Source organism: Limulus polyphemus, unplaced genomic scaffold (assembly GCF_000517525.1).
Source record: "Limulus polyphemus unplaced genomic scaffold, Limulus_polyphemus-2.1.2 Scaffold875, whole genome shotgun sequence".
Lineage (NCBI taxonomy): Eukaryota > Metazoa > Arthropoda > Merostomata > Xiphosura > Limulidae > Limulus > Limulus polyphemus.
The window spans coordinates 85,648-101,850 of record NW_013666485.1 but is presented as its reverse complement, the minus strand read 5'-3'; the positions used below and the strand labels follow the sequence as shown (position 1 = coordinate 101,850).

The 16,203-nt window shown below is 33.2% G+C and overlaps 1 protein-coding gene across 1 annotated transcript in view; it reads left to right on the top strand.

The window, feature by feature from the left end:
• LOC111086138 overlaps positions 1-16,203 on the top strand; it is a 56,074-nt gene that overhangs the window by 11,935 nt on the left and 27,936 nt on the right. Inside the window, exons 2-3 of the mRNA XM_022387778.1 lie at positions 9,323-9,470; positions 9,671-9,749. Coding sequence (XP_022243486.1) covers positions 9,354-9,470; positions 9,671-9,749 — 196 coding nt within the window. The 5' untranslated portion in view covers positions 9,323-9,353. The remainder of the gene's footprint in view (positions 1-9,322; positions 9,471-9,670; positions 9,750-16,203) is intronic.

Genomic DNA, 16,203 nt, shown 5'->3' with positions numbered 1-16,203 from the left:
TCTGTTATTATTTTTATTTTCTATACTCCTTTCACCATTTGTGTGATATCTGGCACTTACAACTCATGATCAGATTTTAATTGCTTTTATTTGTTATTTTTTGTTAATGTCTTTCACTTAGAATACATTGATTTTTTTTTGAGAATTGAGAGATATGTATTATTTTGCAATTCATTTTCTGAGCATGGAAAAACAAAACCTCTGTGGCTTTACTAGCAGAATTTTGAGTTGGGTAAATACTGTAGATTATGTTGCACTAGTACGTTAGTGCTTCTGATGCTAACTGCAAAATATCTAAGTAATTAGTCTTTATTTAGTTAGTGTTACACAATTCTCACTGCAATCTGGTCAACTTTGTGGTTTTAGAGTGTTATGTTATTACCATAGAGAGAGAGAGATACGCATTTTTAATGCATTTTCACAACTGTAGCAACATAGCAATCAATTAGTTCAACATAAGAAGATTCAGTATAAGATTGCTCATTGAAGTTTGTAGCTCAATCATTACAAAGAAAAATATAGAGAAATCACTACTCATGTCAACAATTATACAATAGGAAGCAATGAAAAAAACAGCTGTTTGTAATGTCTTTCTCTCAAATTTTTTTGCGTTGCTCTCTTTTTGTAATTAATGTATTTCAATATATTTTCATAGCATTATTTCTATGGTCTTTATACAGTTAGTTTGATATAATATTGTTAAATGGTGCAGAAGCTTTCTAAATAATTTGCACTCTTTTAAAGTTCAAATGCTACATGATTTACAAACATATAAATATGTTTCCTGTACCAAGGTTGTAAGTTTCACTTCATTGTTTATACTACTGGCATTGTACAGTTTTGTTACAAGCTAATACAGTTCACATTCACGCTGTGGGATTACTTTGTTGCTGTAAGAGAATCCATTTTAACAGATAACTTGCACATCAGTGTGACAGTAAATAGGTATTAAAGGTATATTGAGCTAACATTACACTTTTCTACATTGAGTTAGTAATATTACCTTCCACATACCATGTTTTAAAACTAAGATAAATACTGGACTTTATGGATTACTAACATTACACTCTTCTACATTGAGTTAGTAATCCATATAGTCCAGTATTTATCTTAGTTTTAAAACATAGTATGTGGAAGGTAATATTTTGTATACATGTGATAAAATTAATTAATTACTAAACCTTGAATATGATTTCTAGTGCCATTTTCCAATTCTCTCTAACCCTTTTCTTTTTTGTAACTTGCTTATGTAAAAATAAAATTACAAACTTGTGCTCCAGTCATGAAATTGTGTGTGCACAACACCATTTTGTTTGAAAATTGCTCATGCACAGTTGTGAAACTCCTGAAGGGTTATTACAAGGTACAAATATAACCAATATTATTTAGGGTAAGATTACTAAACAAAATGCTACAGCAAGTTAATATTCATTATTTTTATTTGATCAAAAAATATTGTATTCCAGATAATTTACTTATTTGACTGTGTAAAACTATTAAGCATGGACTCATAACATTAACAATATCTAACATTATCATGTCATTATCCTATTTACGTGAACAGGACTTCTGTTTAATTAAGACTAACTAAACAAGAAACACAGAAGAAAGGGAAATGTCTGACTGTCAGCATAAATATTTCCATTAAATTGCTTGATTTATTAATTTCTCAGTACCCATGTGCTTATACAGTTTTTACTAATCCGTACTGTAATATGTAAACTTATTTTAATGTGTTTTCTAAATTTTTGTTATATCAACTTTGTGCTGACGATAGAAGTAAAAAAATTTCACAATGTCAGTATTTCTAATATTTCAATTTCCATGTTATGAATTATTATCTCTGCAAAAGAGATCATCTAATATCATCAGTTTTCTTTCCAAATTGTAAATGTACTATATTTGTTTTTCTAGGATCAGTGTCAATTTGTTTTCACTGAATTATATACGTATTGAACACGGTGACAAGAATTTTACTAGTTTTATCACATGAAACCTAATTAGTTATTTTTAATGATGAATTAGTTTATTTATTAATGTTGTATGAAAACAGATATCTCGGTTACTGCTATACTCTGTTTTTAACAACAATAATTTATAACAAAGAATTAGTCTAGTAATAAATATCCCAGTTGTCTGTAACAATCTTCTCACAATTACTGAAACTGATTGGTCATGCAACACTGATTATACTGGTGAAAAACGTTTTAAAGGATACCATCCAATAAAACCTGAGAATGTTATTCTTAACATTTTTCTGATTTATAATCAATGTCATGTAGTAATGTTTACTCTTAACAACAAATACAGTAGTTTTAGTAGTCTTGTGGAAATTTGTAGAGAGAGAGATCCACAAAATGGTAATCATATTTTTAGCTTGTTACAGTGTATGTAAGATGTATTTTCATGTACACCAGCTTAAGATTAAAAAGTAACTTATTCCTAAATTGTAACTGAAGATAGTTTGAAACTATCCGAAACATGTTGGAAATAGAAACATTAGTCTCAAGAAAATAGCTCAAAACATGCATTCTATATCACTTTTAATTGTGGCACTGTGTAAATTAGAAAAAAGTTATGAAATTTTAGGAATTGAGTGAATCCTAGTTTGTAAAATGTAAAACAAGAGTTAAATAAGTTTGAGGCAATTATCTGTGAACAGTGAAACTTGAGCACATAATAGGACATGTAGTTTTCATAATAACTTTATTATTTCTTTTACTTTTTCTGATTAAACAAACAAGTTATACCTTTAAAGACTAGCTTTAATAATATATAAGTAATAAATATTATTCATTGTTTAAAAAATATTCCAAGTTTTCTTTAAGAAGTCCAAAATGTACTACATCTGGAAAAGAGCATAGATACGTAATTGCATGCAGTTCTTTGCAGCAGCTTCATAGACATTTCAAACTCAGTATTCACAAAGATTACAATTGTATAACTTCATATTTTAATATAAGAACATTTTATCACTATTTGAAAACAAAAATATGTTTGAGTGGAAAATGCTTAAATCTACTGGTGGGTCTGCCTTATTATTTTCATTAATACAGTCAAATAATTCCAGAAATAGGAAAGAATGAACAGTTTACAAGTGATAAATACATGCAGCTGGCTCAAGGAGTATTTATATGAATGGCCACTATATGGTGGATGGAAAATGTGATTATACTGATCGCATCACCCTTTTCAAATTGTGTTTATCCTATCATGTGAGAATAATCAATTAATGAGCCTGATGGTTATTTGATTAAGAAAGTCCACTAATCATAAATATGATTTTAGGTCGAATACAAGTTTGATTATAGGTGTTGATTATTGGCCAGTTAGTTTTTCTTCTGTATTGGGAAAAATTCTACAGTCTGATAAAAGTCAAATATATATATATATAAAAGAAAGCAGCATGGATTCACTAATGAGATCTTACTAATCTGTTAACTGTTTTTGAGGATGCTACTTGTTATCTAGATGATGGAAAGTGTGTGTGTGTGGACTTGGTGCACTTATATTTTTAAAAAGCTTTTGATAAGGTGCCATATAGAAGATGAGTTTAAAAAATCAGTATGGGTTTGGAAAGACTAATTGGATTGTAGAGTGGTTGTAGGAGAGAAAAAAGTCAAACTGAATACTTGTTACAAGTAGAGTGTCTCAGGGTTAAGTTCTTGGGTCTTAGCTTTTTCTTATATACACATCCATTAATGATTAGAAAACTAATAAAGAATGTTGGAGTTGTTCAAAGATTGTATACATTTTTTTCTGCTTCTACTAGTTATTGGAATATGTTGAAATACATTAGCATTATCTTAAACTCTTGGTTATTTTTAGCTGCGTTGAAGTATTACAGAATGACCTGGATCAGCTTCTAGTAGGTTGTACAGGTACTTGGCAAATAATTATAGTAAGTGTAATAGATTTGGGCTATCATAATTTGGATAAAGTTTTTAATATACATAAGAATCCATTTATATGACTAAAGAATCTTAGCATAGGGGTTAAGTCACTCAAGACATTTAAGTAGTGCTCTTTTGCTGGTAGCAAAACTAATAACATTTTAGTATGTATTCACTGAAAGTCAAACAAGGTAATTATTTCTGTACAAATCACTAAGTCTCACTTGTAATGTGGTATACAGTTTGTATCCTCTTATCTAGGAAATGATCAGGGCCATGCAAAGGGAAACAGGTCAAATGGTTTCAGTGATACTAGGCTTGGGCCCATAAAGGGTCCCATTATTGTTCTTACATCTCTTATTTATCATGGGACTGTTTCCTATAACTTCTCTCTAACAAAGGGATTTAGTAATAAAACTACTGGCAGAGAAGGAAAATCACAGGAAAACGAGAAATGCAGATCTTGACCTTTACTTTTGAAAGCACTGACAAATGTTGCTTTTTTCCCCTACTGTACTGCTATCAGTAAAAACATTTTCTAAAATTCACTGAAACTGTCTCATAATTACTTCATGTTGAAAATATTAATAAATATGTATATAAATCCTGTTCATATGTATAAATCTTTTATGTTTTCAAATATTCTTGAACATGAAAGTTCACTTTAGTTGTATGTAAGGGTCATGTCATGCTGGATCAATCAAAAATAACACTGGTCAAAAAATCAAACTTTTTTTTTTCTCTCATCAAAAAATGTAAACACTTTCTAGACCAGTTTTGCAAATCTGTTTTTAGTTTTCTTCTAGCACATCTAGTTATCAAAATATGACTGTTTATCCATTTTTGTTTTGAAGATGAGTTTGGCCCATCTGGAAGGAGCTTTGCTAATTCATTGGTGCATTGCACCAAAAGTTTGCTCAGTAGAAAAGCTCAGCTTTCTGTGGACTTCAGTTGATTTTAAAGATTCAGAATGTAGTCCTCTTGTCAGCTTCTTGAGTTGATACAGTCCAAATTGGTTGCAACATGCTTTAGGGTCTCCTGCAATAGCAAAACTTCCTGAAGAACTTATCATCACATTTGTCCACTTCACTCTCTTGTCTCTGAAGTTTTTTAAAAAAAGTTACTTTATACGTAGAAAAAAGAAGGAAAATTATAGCTCATGATAGAAAAGTAACAGCCACAGGTGAAGGTACAAAAAATAATGATATCTACTTTTTTGTCCTCCATATGTCAGTTTTTTACATAGAATGAAAAAGATGCATTTCTTCAAATGCTTTAAAATCACAGTAGACTCACCTTTTTTCATCAACTAAGAGGAAAGTTACAATACTTGTAGGTTGCCATAAGTTCAAGTTTGAGTCAAATTTTGATGTCTTTTATCTGGGGCATGAGGTCAGATTGACCTAAAATGTAGGTAATAGCCTTCATTGTCAAATACAAAGCTATTCACCAAATTTGACCAATACCAGTTAAATTTATTTTGGACTGATTTGGTATGGAACGTGGGAAAAATGTGCTGTTCACATTATTTCTATTTTATTATTACTTCCAATGAGCAATTATTTGGTTGTAGTATTTCTAACCATGCTAATTGCCTTGACAACCAACAAAACCATGGACTTGCTATGCAATCAACTCAAATTCAGGGATTGCAAAATTGGAATGGCACATGCAAATAAAATAATTATGTTAATAACAATCAGGGCTTGATTTTTGAGGAAATTTCCATGTTGTCCTTCAGACAACTGACCTATATTGGAGATTGTCTGGAAGGCTGTATTGGTTGTCAAAAAAAAATACATAGATCCTCAAAAACAATATCCAATTATGACCCTAAAAAAAGACCCACTTACAAGAATTTGGATATTTTTATATCTTATATTTCCTAAAGGTACAATTAATGTTTAGTTGGCAATTTTGCATCTTTATTCAACTAGTTTTGACACCTTATTTCCCAGGAAGTTCCATTACATTGGAAAAACATTAGCCCAAACCATGCTAATGTTACATGGTATCTTAAGGAAACAAATAGTCAGTGACCTCTAAACTTTTAAACAGCACAGTAATCTTGGCCAATCACATTTAGTGTTTTCATTATAACCAGATTGGCCAGCCTACCTGTACAGTAAAGTATACAGCCTGTAGTAAGACTAGACTTCCATCAGAATTCTGACACATACTACTATATTGTAATACGTATACAATGCCTGAGTGCTGCAAAGGTACACACACACACACTGCTAATATGTATTGTTGTTCATACTTGTAGTTTGTATTGACTTGGAGAGAGAGGCAAAGCTAGCCTTATTGTTATTCTGTTTAGTACTGATCAAAACTTTCATATTTTTTTTTGCAGTTATCATTATTATGTTTTGTTTAATTTGTGGATTTTCCCACTTTTCTCATAGTAGCTATGCCTTCTGTATTTTCCTAGACTATTCGATTGGTCTGTCTGTCTAACATTAGCATTAGGTCTATACATGCATAATCGAAACTGGGTCAGTGTTTCAACTGTGACGTACAACGATAAAAATTCTGAGTTGATTTTGTAAATTTGATCGTTTTAGTTCCTGTTGAAGGTTTATCAGTAAGAAGTTGAGACAGCCATGTTAGATTTTTTGTTATAGGTATCTATACTAGGAATTAATTTCATTAAATATTTGTGTTACTGGTGTTAGTTTTTGCTCCAAATTTCTGCCCGCCCATATATACGTCCATGCAAACATTACACACTACAATGTGTGATAATAGTTTCATTTTGAATTTACTTACTGATTAAGTATGTATACTTAATATATATAAATACTTGTACAGTAAGTAAGATTTATTTTGAAAACAGGCATGATGTTTCAATCATGGTTGCGATCATTCTCAAGTATGCAATTTTGAATTGTTTGGTTGAATGTTGATTTAAATACTAGAAATTCTTTACCATTAAAAACTTGTGTACTTGAGAAAGATTGCATCAGTAATCAAAATGTCGTGCATGTTTTGAAAGCTTTTAACTTAGTAAAAAAAAAAAAAAAAGTGTGATAATGTAACTAGCTGAGCTGTATACACTGTACTGTGTTACCACACATAGCCATTCTCACTCAGTTGAACTTCATAAAAAATTTATATGCATAAAGCACCACAAGAATATGGAAAAGTATTTAGTGTTTTGGCAATTTGTTTGACTTGTATCAATAGTTTAGAAACCAATTGTTATGATGCTGATTGGCACAATGGATGAATGACTGAGCTGAAAAATTAAGCAATTTGAAATTCACTATAGAAATATACAAAGTGAAGTCAGAACTTTGAAAGTGAAGTTTAAAGGCACCTAGCCCACTTGTCATAAGTTTTTTCACCTGTTTCTTTTTATTTTTATGGGTTTGTTTCCGTAATTTGTACCTATTGGAACAATAATCCTCTATCAAAAGCCATAAATTACAGTAGTATCCTGTTAGATATTGTAAACATCATTTGATTGATGAATATAATGTTTTCAGAGTGCTCGAGCTTGTGAGCTTGTAAACATTTTATTTTGCTGAAGTTTTTTGACGTTAAACTGAGAAGTTTCTGCTTTTTGCATTTTAGTTTAATTTTGTTAAAAAAATATATAACAATAAATTATGTACATATAGAATGTCCCAAAAGTTCAATAATTTTTCCAGCTTTGTAAATAAGCTATAAATAGGTTTAAAGAATTTCTTTAGTGTTTGGAGCACCAAAACATGATCACCACATACCAAACACAGTTTATGGCACAAAAACTGAATGGCTTATAAGATTACATACAGGAGAATCTGCTCTTTCTGGTCATTATAAACATATCCATTAGCTATGGGAAGCTGATTAGCAAACAATCTTGAAAGTATGATAAAGAGGTGGAGAGGTTTGTCTGGTGCATTTGACAAATTTAGAAAGTAGGAGGTTAAAATTTTATATTTTTGTTTTTAATTGTGTATAGTTTGTGTTGGAAACAGCAGTAGCCTATTTTTAATATTAGAAAATTTTGAATTAGAAAAATGAAGAATGAGAATTTATTTATTTATTTTTTAAATTAAAACTATTTTAATATGCATGCACTAAGATAGGTACCCCTCACAGAGAATTTGCAGTCAGTCTGACTGACTGGCAGCTTCTGGACAACAAGTTTTTGAAGCAGTCTTCACTGGTACTTACCAATTAGCATTACTTTCATTAGGAAGTTTGCTTGTGTCAAGTTTGAGTCTGAAGCTGATTGTGAACATGCACATAAATGGTGGATAATTCTAGAAAATTTAGAACAGTACGTTAAAGAGAAAACTTCATATAAAACAAAAGTCATTAATCAGTTGCGTAACCATCCTTTTCATTTGTTGAAAAACAAAACTAAAGAAACATGTTTGAAAACTAAAATAAAACAATTTATCAGCATAGGTAATATAAATATTAAGTCATGTTTAAGATCCAAAAAACATATTTGTTTTACACTATATGCTGAAATATTTGAGTAAGTATTTTCCTGGTTTTATTGACATTTTTCTTTCTTATTTCTTCAGTAATCACATATTTTGCAAAGAGAGGTATTCGTTTTATGACAGTTGTGTTATAAAGCATTTGACATTTCTAACTAAACACAGCTGTGACTGCTTGTATGCCAAAAAAAATTAAATTTGTTGAGAGTATAGGTACTATGTATTTAGAAATAAGAATAGTGCTAATTAGATTTGCTCATACTTGCCAAATCCGCACAATTGAACTGTAAGTTATTGAAATGTAGATTTCGTAGTTGTAAACATATTTTTTTATGTTAGAAATATTTTTTATCTATTTGAAGATTCAGGAAGATTAAGAGTTAATTTAAGACTGATTTGTGGTGAAACAAAAAATCAGGGATTAGAAGAAAGCACTAGCAGAACAAACCTATGATACACATTACATTTAAAACAAGGTCATGATGTGTCACCACACTGTTACTAATAAACTTGAACTTTGTAGAATAGCTAAACTGTTTTTATTAAATTTATTTACAATTTATTTATGTTTAAAGTACTGTTGTTGTACAAAAACTGGCAAAGAAGTAAGTTGGCATGACTTGCCTTACATTTTATGAAATGCAACTATAAGTGTATTTACTCAAAGTTATGTAAATAAATTAGCAGGATCAAAACCCAACATTAATCATTCATGCCCTTTCAACAATGGTAGCATTATAATGTGATGGTCAATCTTCCTATTTTATTATTAATAATTTTTTTACTTCCATTCTGATAGAATAAGTTGGTAATCCATGAGGATAGATTTCTTTCATTGTTGTTCACTTAAGCTTGAGAATAACTGTACTCAAGTATAATGAGCATTTTGTCAGTTGACGTATCTTATTTTTGAAAATGTGATAATATCAATCTTAATTTTGAAAAAGTTGCATTTCTTTCTTTTCTTTTTTGTTATTATCATTGCAGATAACTAATAAAGACATTTAAGCATGATATCATGGATACACGCCAGAAACTTTACTTCATTTTTTCTGGATTTGGGTCAAGCACTAACACTAAATTAACACTTATTCAGAAGGTTCAGGACTTGGGAGGCACTTACTATGAAACGGAGGTAAGTATAAATACTGTAACAGAACAGAATGATTAGCTCAGTAACTTTTGATCAAATTGGTTATTGTATGGTAAAGTTTATAGTTAAACTTTTGTTTCTCTTAACTAGAGTATTATCACACCAACATATGTTTTCAGATTTATTTTTGGCATTACATATACACTTGTTTATTTGTAGTAAGATACATCTTTCTTTTGTAGAGTTTTAAATCAACAACTACCCATTTAATTTGTGCTTATCCAAGTAGAAGTCAGAAGTATTTAGGAGCTTGTGCCTCAGGTATATGTGAATCTGATTTTTTATTAAGATTGTGTCATTTTCAAATGCATTTGGTTCTAATGTCTTTTTGCATTTAGCTTATTTTAAGTCTGTGAATTTTTTGTTTTATTATGAATCAGACATGTTTTTGTTTTAAGGAATTTGACTCTAGCATGCTCTTGCATTATGTTAAATGTGATTGCAACAAATTCATGTAGAGCAGGTCAGCATGATACTTGAATCTGATAATATCATTAACAGCAAAGGAACCTAACTGAAGGATCACTGTAATCTTGTCATTATAAATTGTTTCTTTGGTGTATTGCAGGGTTTTATAGAAATTTTGTAAAATGCTTGTTACAGTCAACAAAATTCTAAAAGTCTGAAGGGTACCTGTGATCCAAGGATAGCCTCCTCAACCCAGAAGCTTGAGATTTTGAGCATTTTATATGAAAAGAAAACCAACATTTTAAAAAGGGAAAAAAAAATACCATATAATTCTCTAACTCCTATTCAAATTTCACTTGTTCCAAATAAACAATGGGTAAAGACAAATCATAATCATTTTCAAAATCAATAACACATTATATATGATCATGTTGTTTGATAACAATAATATATTACCAACTTCTGATACGATACATAACCTCTTATCACACATAGCTTTTCTGATTAAGTGTTGCTCTTTGTATGCAAACTTTTTTTTGCTCACCACTAGCCTTGAGGCTCCCACCTAAACTTGTAACTTTCCACGTGACATTGCTGTGTTGTAGCATGCAAATGGGTATGTGATGACCCTTCACCAATAGGAGTGCAACACACCCTTCTAGTGCAGTTGACTACCTCTATACTGATTATTCAATCATCACTTCTTGATTTCGCACTTGCGTGTTCAAATGTCTTTTTTTTTCTTCCTCGTGAGCATTATTGAAATAGGTATTTTTTTCTGGTAGAAGTATATACATATCAAAACCATTGTTGTAGAAAGTTTAATTTTGAAATTTAATTTTCAAAATAATTTTGAACCTGCAGATTTTGTGGGCCTTTTGTTTTCCACATGAATTCTCAAGTTACTGGAACTTCTACTTTGTCTGTCAAGGAGGTGATGGCTGTTGTGTGATGGGGTCTTTCATGTGGCCTGGACCTCTTTCTGAGTGTGATACAAATATACATCCTCCTGTGAATCCTGTTTGTGACAGTAAGGATTTTGACAGACAGTTTTCTCATCACCTATCTTTCCAATACTTCTACCAGTACTGTCATGGATCTCCCTAGGCTTTCCTCTTTTTTCTTGGATATGGTGTCTCAGGTATGTTACATATTTTCTGGATCTCCTGTATCTTATGACTTATCACCTTCGCTTCTTCTGACAATTATGTTTTTCCTCCCTCTCCATATATTCAGGTCCGTGCTAAACAGTATTTATCCAACTTCGTTCTGATGCTGCCATGCTTTGTTCTTCTTGCCTGGTGGACACATATGCCTTGGCTTATCATTGGGCTAAGTTCCCCTTTCATGGACTCCCAAACTCTGCAGTCTCATCTTTAGGCTTGGGGTTCATATCCTCTGTCTTCTGTACAATCTTCTCAGGCCCAATATTTCTATCTTTCCCTTATCCTCACTGTATTTTTGCATTATCTTTCCTCCATTCATCTTCTTTCTGAGGTAATCCACTGTTCCCTCATGGGGTTTTCAGTGGATATTCATTCCTTTATGTTTTCTACTTTCAATCATTCATCTTCCTCAGCCTTGTCACATCTTACTTGGCTTCTCTGTTGCTGGGATTTGTTGGGGAGGGACACTTTTAGCTTAGGTATGTTTGCCTCCCTCTTATTTCGGGGACCTTTGTCTGGCTCCTTTCCTCTGCCAAGGTGTTTTTGGTGGTGTACCTAGTTATTTGGAGTCACAGGTTGAAGCAATGTGCCAACATTCTTCCTTATCTTCTCTTGTTTCTTGTTTCCCCTTTTTCCATTTCTGTCTCCTGTCCCCATCCCCCTCCTGTTCCTCTGTGTTCATCCATTTTTCCATTGTTTGTAGACTACAGTGCCATCAATCTCAGCAGGAACCATCCTCTAGGCTTGGGAACATTTAGCTCGGTTTATGGATGTTTGGCATCCATTTGCAGCCAAATGTTGTTTTTCCTTTCCTCTTCCCATTCCTTTCCCTCCTCCAGGTAATCCTGTATCTTGCCAAAAATTCTCAGAGACATTATCAGATCTGTTAGTCAAGGACACTTATCAGATGGTTTTCTCATTATTATTCAGGATTTTATTCCTGTTTGTCATTCCCAAGAAAACTGGGGATTTGCATTCAGTCATAGATCTTTCATGTCTCAATTTGTTTCTCAACCTTCCTTGGTTTACCATGGAGAGTTTTCTCACCCTCCAGTGATCATTTGCTCTTGAGCTTTCGATGACCAAGGTGGATGTCTCCAATGCTTATCTTCACATTCCCATCTCTCATGCATCCAGACTTCTGGTTTGTTCATCAAGATAAAGTTTATTAGTTCTACACTCTTCCTTTTGGCCTTACATTGATCCCATATGTTTTCTGCTAAGTAGTGTGTGCTTTTACTCATCATATTCACAGCTTGGGATTGAGACTCTACCATTATATGGACAACTGGATTCTTTTAGCTCCATCCCAACAAGCCTCCTACAACCATACTCATCTCCTCCTTTGGGAGGCAGCTTGTCTTAGTTGGTTGTTCAAGCTGAAGAAGTCTTACAATATCTGGTTTATTTGGGTGTGTTTTTAATTCACATCTCAGCTGGACTCAGCCTTTTCTGCTTTATTTGAGGGCCATGAAGTATTTGACTTCCACTGCTCTGTCCTGTCCTCCTCTTTCTGAGTGACAGGTTCTCTCTTTCTTAGGGACTTGAGCAGCTATGGAATCCCTTATTCCTTTGGGTCATGTCCACTTGCATCTTTTGCAGTGAACTCTACATGATCAATGGAACCTCTTTTGAAATCCCTTGTCTTCCCTAATCCATCTTCCTCTTTCCCTGCACACCAATTTTACCTGGTGGTTCAACAAAACCAATACTACAGAAGGTGTTCCTCTTCTTCATCCAGATCTCCATCTCTTTAGAGATGCTTTCCTTATTGCATGGGGTTCTTGTCTCAACTCTTGGGAGATTTCTGTTTGATGATTCTTAGAAGGATCAACCCTTCCTGTCAATTTCTTGGAACTCTTAGCAGTTTTTGGACCTCGGGTAATTTTCTTAGTTGTACAAGGCCATTTGGTAATGATCAATATGGACAACTCAACTGTGGTATCTTATGTTAATTGCCAGGCGAGCACATGGTCTCACTCTTCTTTTCCATACCCTTGACCATTCTCTATAAGTCTGACTCATGGATTCTCATGTTCTGCATGCCTTGAATTTTATTGTGTACCATCTCTTAAGGCCTGACCGTATATTTCCCATGGAGTGGTCCCTCAATCCTTGGGTTTTTAAGTGACTTTGCTTTCATCCTGACACCCCTTTCATTGATGCCTTTGCCACTTCCAACAACAACAAGATTCTCTTTTTCTGGTCTCCTGTTCCAAATCCAATGGCTCTGATGATGGACGCATTTAGTGAGAATTGGTCCAACCTCTTTATAATTGCATACTCTTCTATTTATCTGCTCCGTCATATTCTCTCTCTCATTCAGAACATTCCATGTCAGGTTCTTGTGACACGGTATCGGCTGGCTCAATCATGGTTTTCTCTGTTGAACCTTCTATAGTCTTCCCTTCCTATTCCACTCTCTTCTTCTTTAGCCTTTTTCTTCTCTCTTTCATACAGCCATGTTGACACTCCAACTTCACATGTAGGATTTGTGTGGTCCCTTGCAAGATGTTTCAGACACTTTTTGCATGTAGCCTTACTACTTTCCCATTCTGTTTGCCCATCCTCCCTCCATATGTATCAGCAGAAATGACATATTTTTTGTAATTGGTCACTGCATCATTCTTTCTCAAATTCTTGTCCTTCTGTTCCCTGTCTGTCTGAATTCTTGAAATGACTCTTTGACTCTGGATTATTAGTATTGGCTTGTTATTTACCAGGTGGCTATATCTACTAGTTTCTGATTTTCCCATTACTGTTTAGGATTTTCCTCCCTGATCTTCCATTCCTTTCGCCACCTTCATCATCCCTGTTTTTCTTTCCTTCCAGACTGTGAATTTAATGTTGTTCTCAATGCCCTTACCTTTGCTCCCTTTGAGTCTTTGGCTTTTTGTATCTTATACTATCTTTTCCTTAATAAATATGTCCTCCTCCTTTTCACCTTTTCGTGCATTTGTTTTCTTGTCTTTCTCTGTCATGATCATGCTATTCTCCCTAAAATGTCTGAGGCACATGTGGGTAACAGCACATTTACACCTCTATCTCTCCTTGCTATTTCTCATCTTTATTTTCATTTGGATCATGATTGCCTCGTCTGCCCTGTCCTTGTGGTCCATAGTTATTTGGCCTACACTTTTCCTTTTTGTGGTTTCTGATCCCATTTCTTCATTTGTTGGAATCCTTCTTCCACTAACAATCTTTCTCCCATTACTCTCACTGTATGGCTTCTTCCGCTTATCCGTTCAGTGTATTTTTCTTTGGATAGGGATGCACATTGGCACTTCCAAGTGTCCTCCTATCAAATTCATTACCTTCCACACTCTTTGGCTGCTCAATTCCATTGTTCATTGGAGGAGATTGTTCAGGCTAGTATGTGGACAACCCCTTGCACTTTTGTCTCATGCTATTTCCATCATTTGACCATTTATTATTTGTTGTGCTGCAGAATATCTCTGGTTGCTCTTTTCCTAACCTCTTATCATCTTGCCCCAAATCTGATATAGTACTAACCCACGAGATGGGGTGTTCCACAAAACTGCTCGAAGTATCCTCAGTGCTCATTATCTTAACACTAAGGTTATGGTATATGTCCAAACGGCCTAATGCATAACCACTGAAGTAACCATGAGATTAGTCAGGCTATAACTTGTCTTCATACAAGGCTTTTGTATACAAAAGCCAAGATTTTGAATTACGTATTTTAACTAAAAATTTGTTCATGAATTTGCTGGTGAATTTTTGTGCCTAGAATGTTGACTATCAGATGCAAAGTGATTGTGATTTTTAAAGATTAAAAAAACATTTTTTCTTCTTACAGTTTTCAAATTTCATTCGTATAACTTTTAGAACCTCCTATATACCAGTCAATCTATTGTAAAAAGTGGCTAAACCTCAGACTAATTGCAACAGAATAATTTTGGGCATTTTTGGTCTAAGGAAAACCTTGTTATTGAAATACCAAAAATTGACATTCATTGAAGTTGCAAAATTAATTCAAAATGCCATCTACTTATAAGATAGTGTAATTCCATCAATTTGAATGGGAATTGCACCATGTCACACTGTACAGGAATTATAATGTGTGTTTAGACATCATATAAGTACTTATGCATGAAAATGTAATTGCAATTTAAAAAGTTTCAAGTAAGTTAATATGCAAGATCATGCAAATAGTTGTTAAATATGCAACACCAGAATCAGTGATGCTCTCATTGTTTTGTTTGAAAAGTATGCAAAACTAACCAAGACCTATCATATGTTATTCCACATATCTAATTTTGACACTAAATTTGTAGCTTGGTAAGGTTTAACTCTATTACCATACAGGTTAACCATTTCAAGAAATCATGAAAACATTGATGGACAGATAAGCTACAGAGGCAGAAAAGCAATCATATAGTTGGCCTTTTAGGAGTACATTCATATCAGTCTACCTTTGGAGCTAAGTGTCATACATATAATTATATTTGGGTTTCTTACACTTAATCTTATGGCTTTTCCAGGCCTGGAAATTGCGTAAACTAAAATTCAGGACTTTCAATGACTTTGGAAACCCTACAGATTCACCAACCCAGGCATCGGGGAGAGGGTTACAGTAAACTCTTCCTTAACCTACCATTAAAATTCATTTTTTTAGCATTGCAATTTTAACTGAAGTATGAATTTTTCCAAAGTTTGAAAAAGAAAATGCATTCTATCCTGGACAAATATGAATTAAAATGTTAACATGGTAGATGACATGTAGTGGGCGATAATTTGTTATCAGCAATGTGCCATTCCTGTTTATTTGATAGATTATCCCCCCACTCAACTCCACAGATATGAGACAGCTACTGATGTCGGTAATGTTTGCACCTTAATGGAAGTTTTACTGCGAATTACTCTACTGAAGAATTTTCAAAGTAGAGTATTGGCAAAAGTTGTCAATGAGGTTCATATCGATCATTGGGTAAAAGAATACAGACAATTTCCTTGGGTAGTCTCCCTGCTGCACCATCTGCATCATCTCTGCTCTGACCATCATGGTACTGGAGATTTTATACGACACATTACCTTCCAAAGCAGATCAAGCTTCCAATTAGGATCCTCCAACTGCAAATGCCATTGCAGTCGTACTTTTGTGTTTATTGTGTCGAATA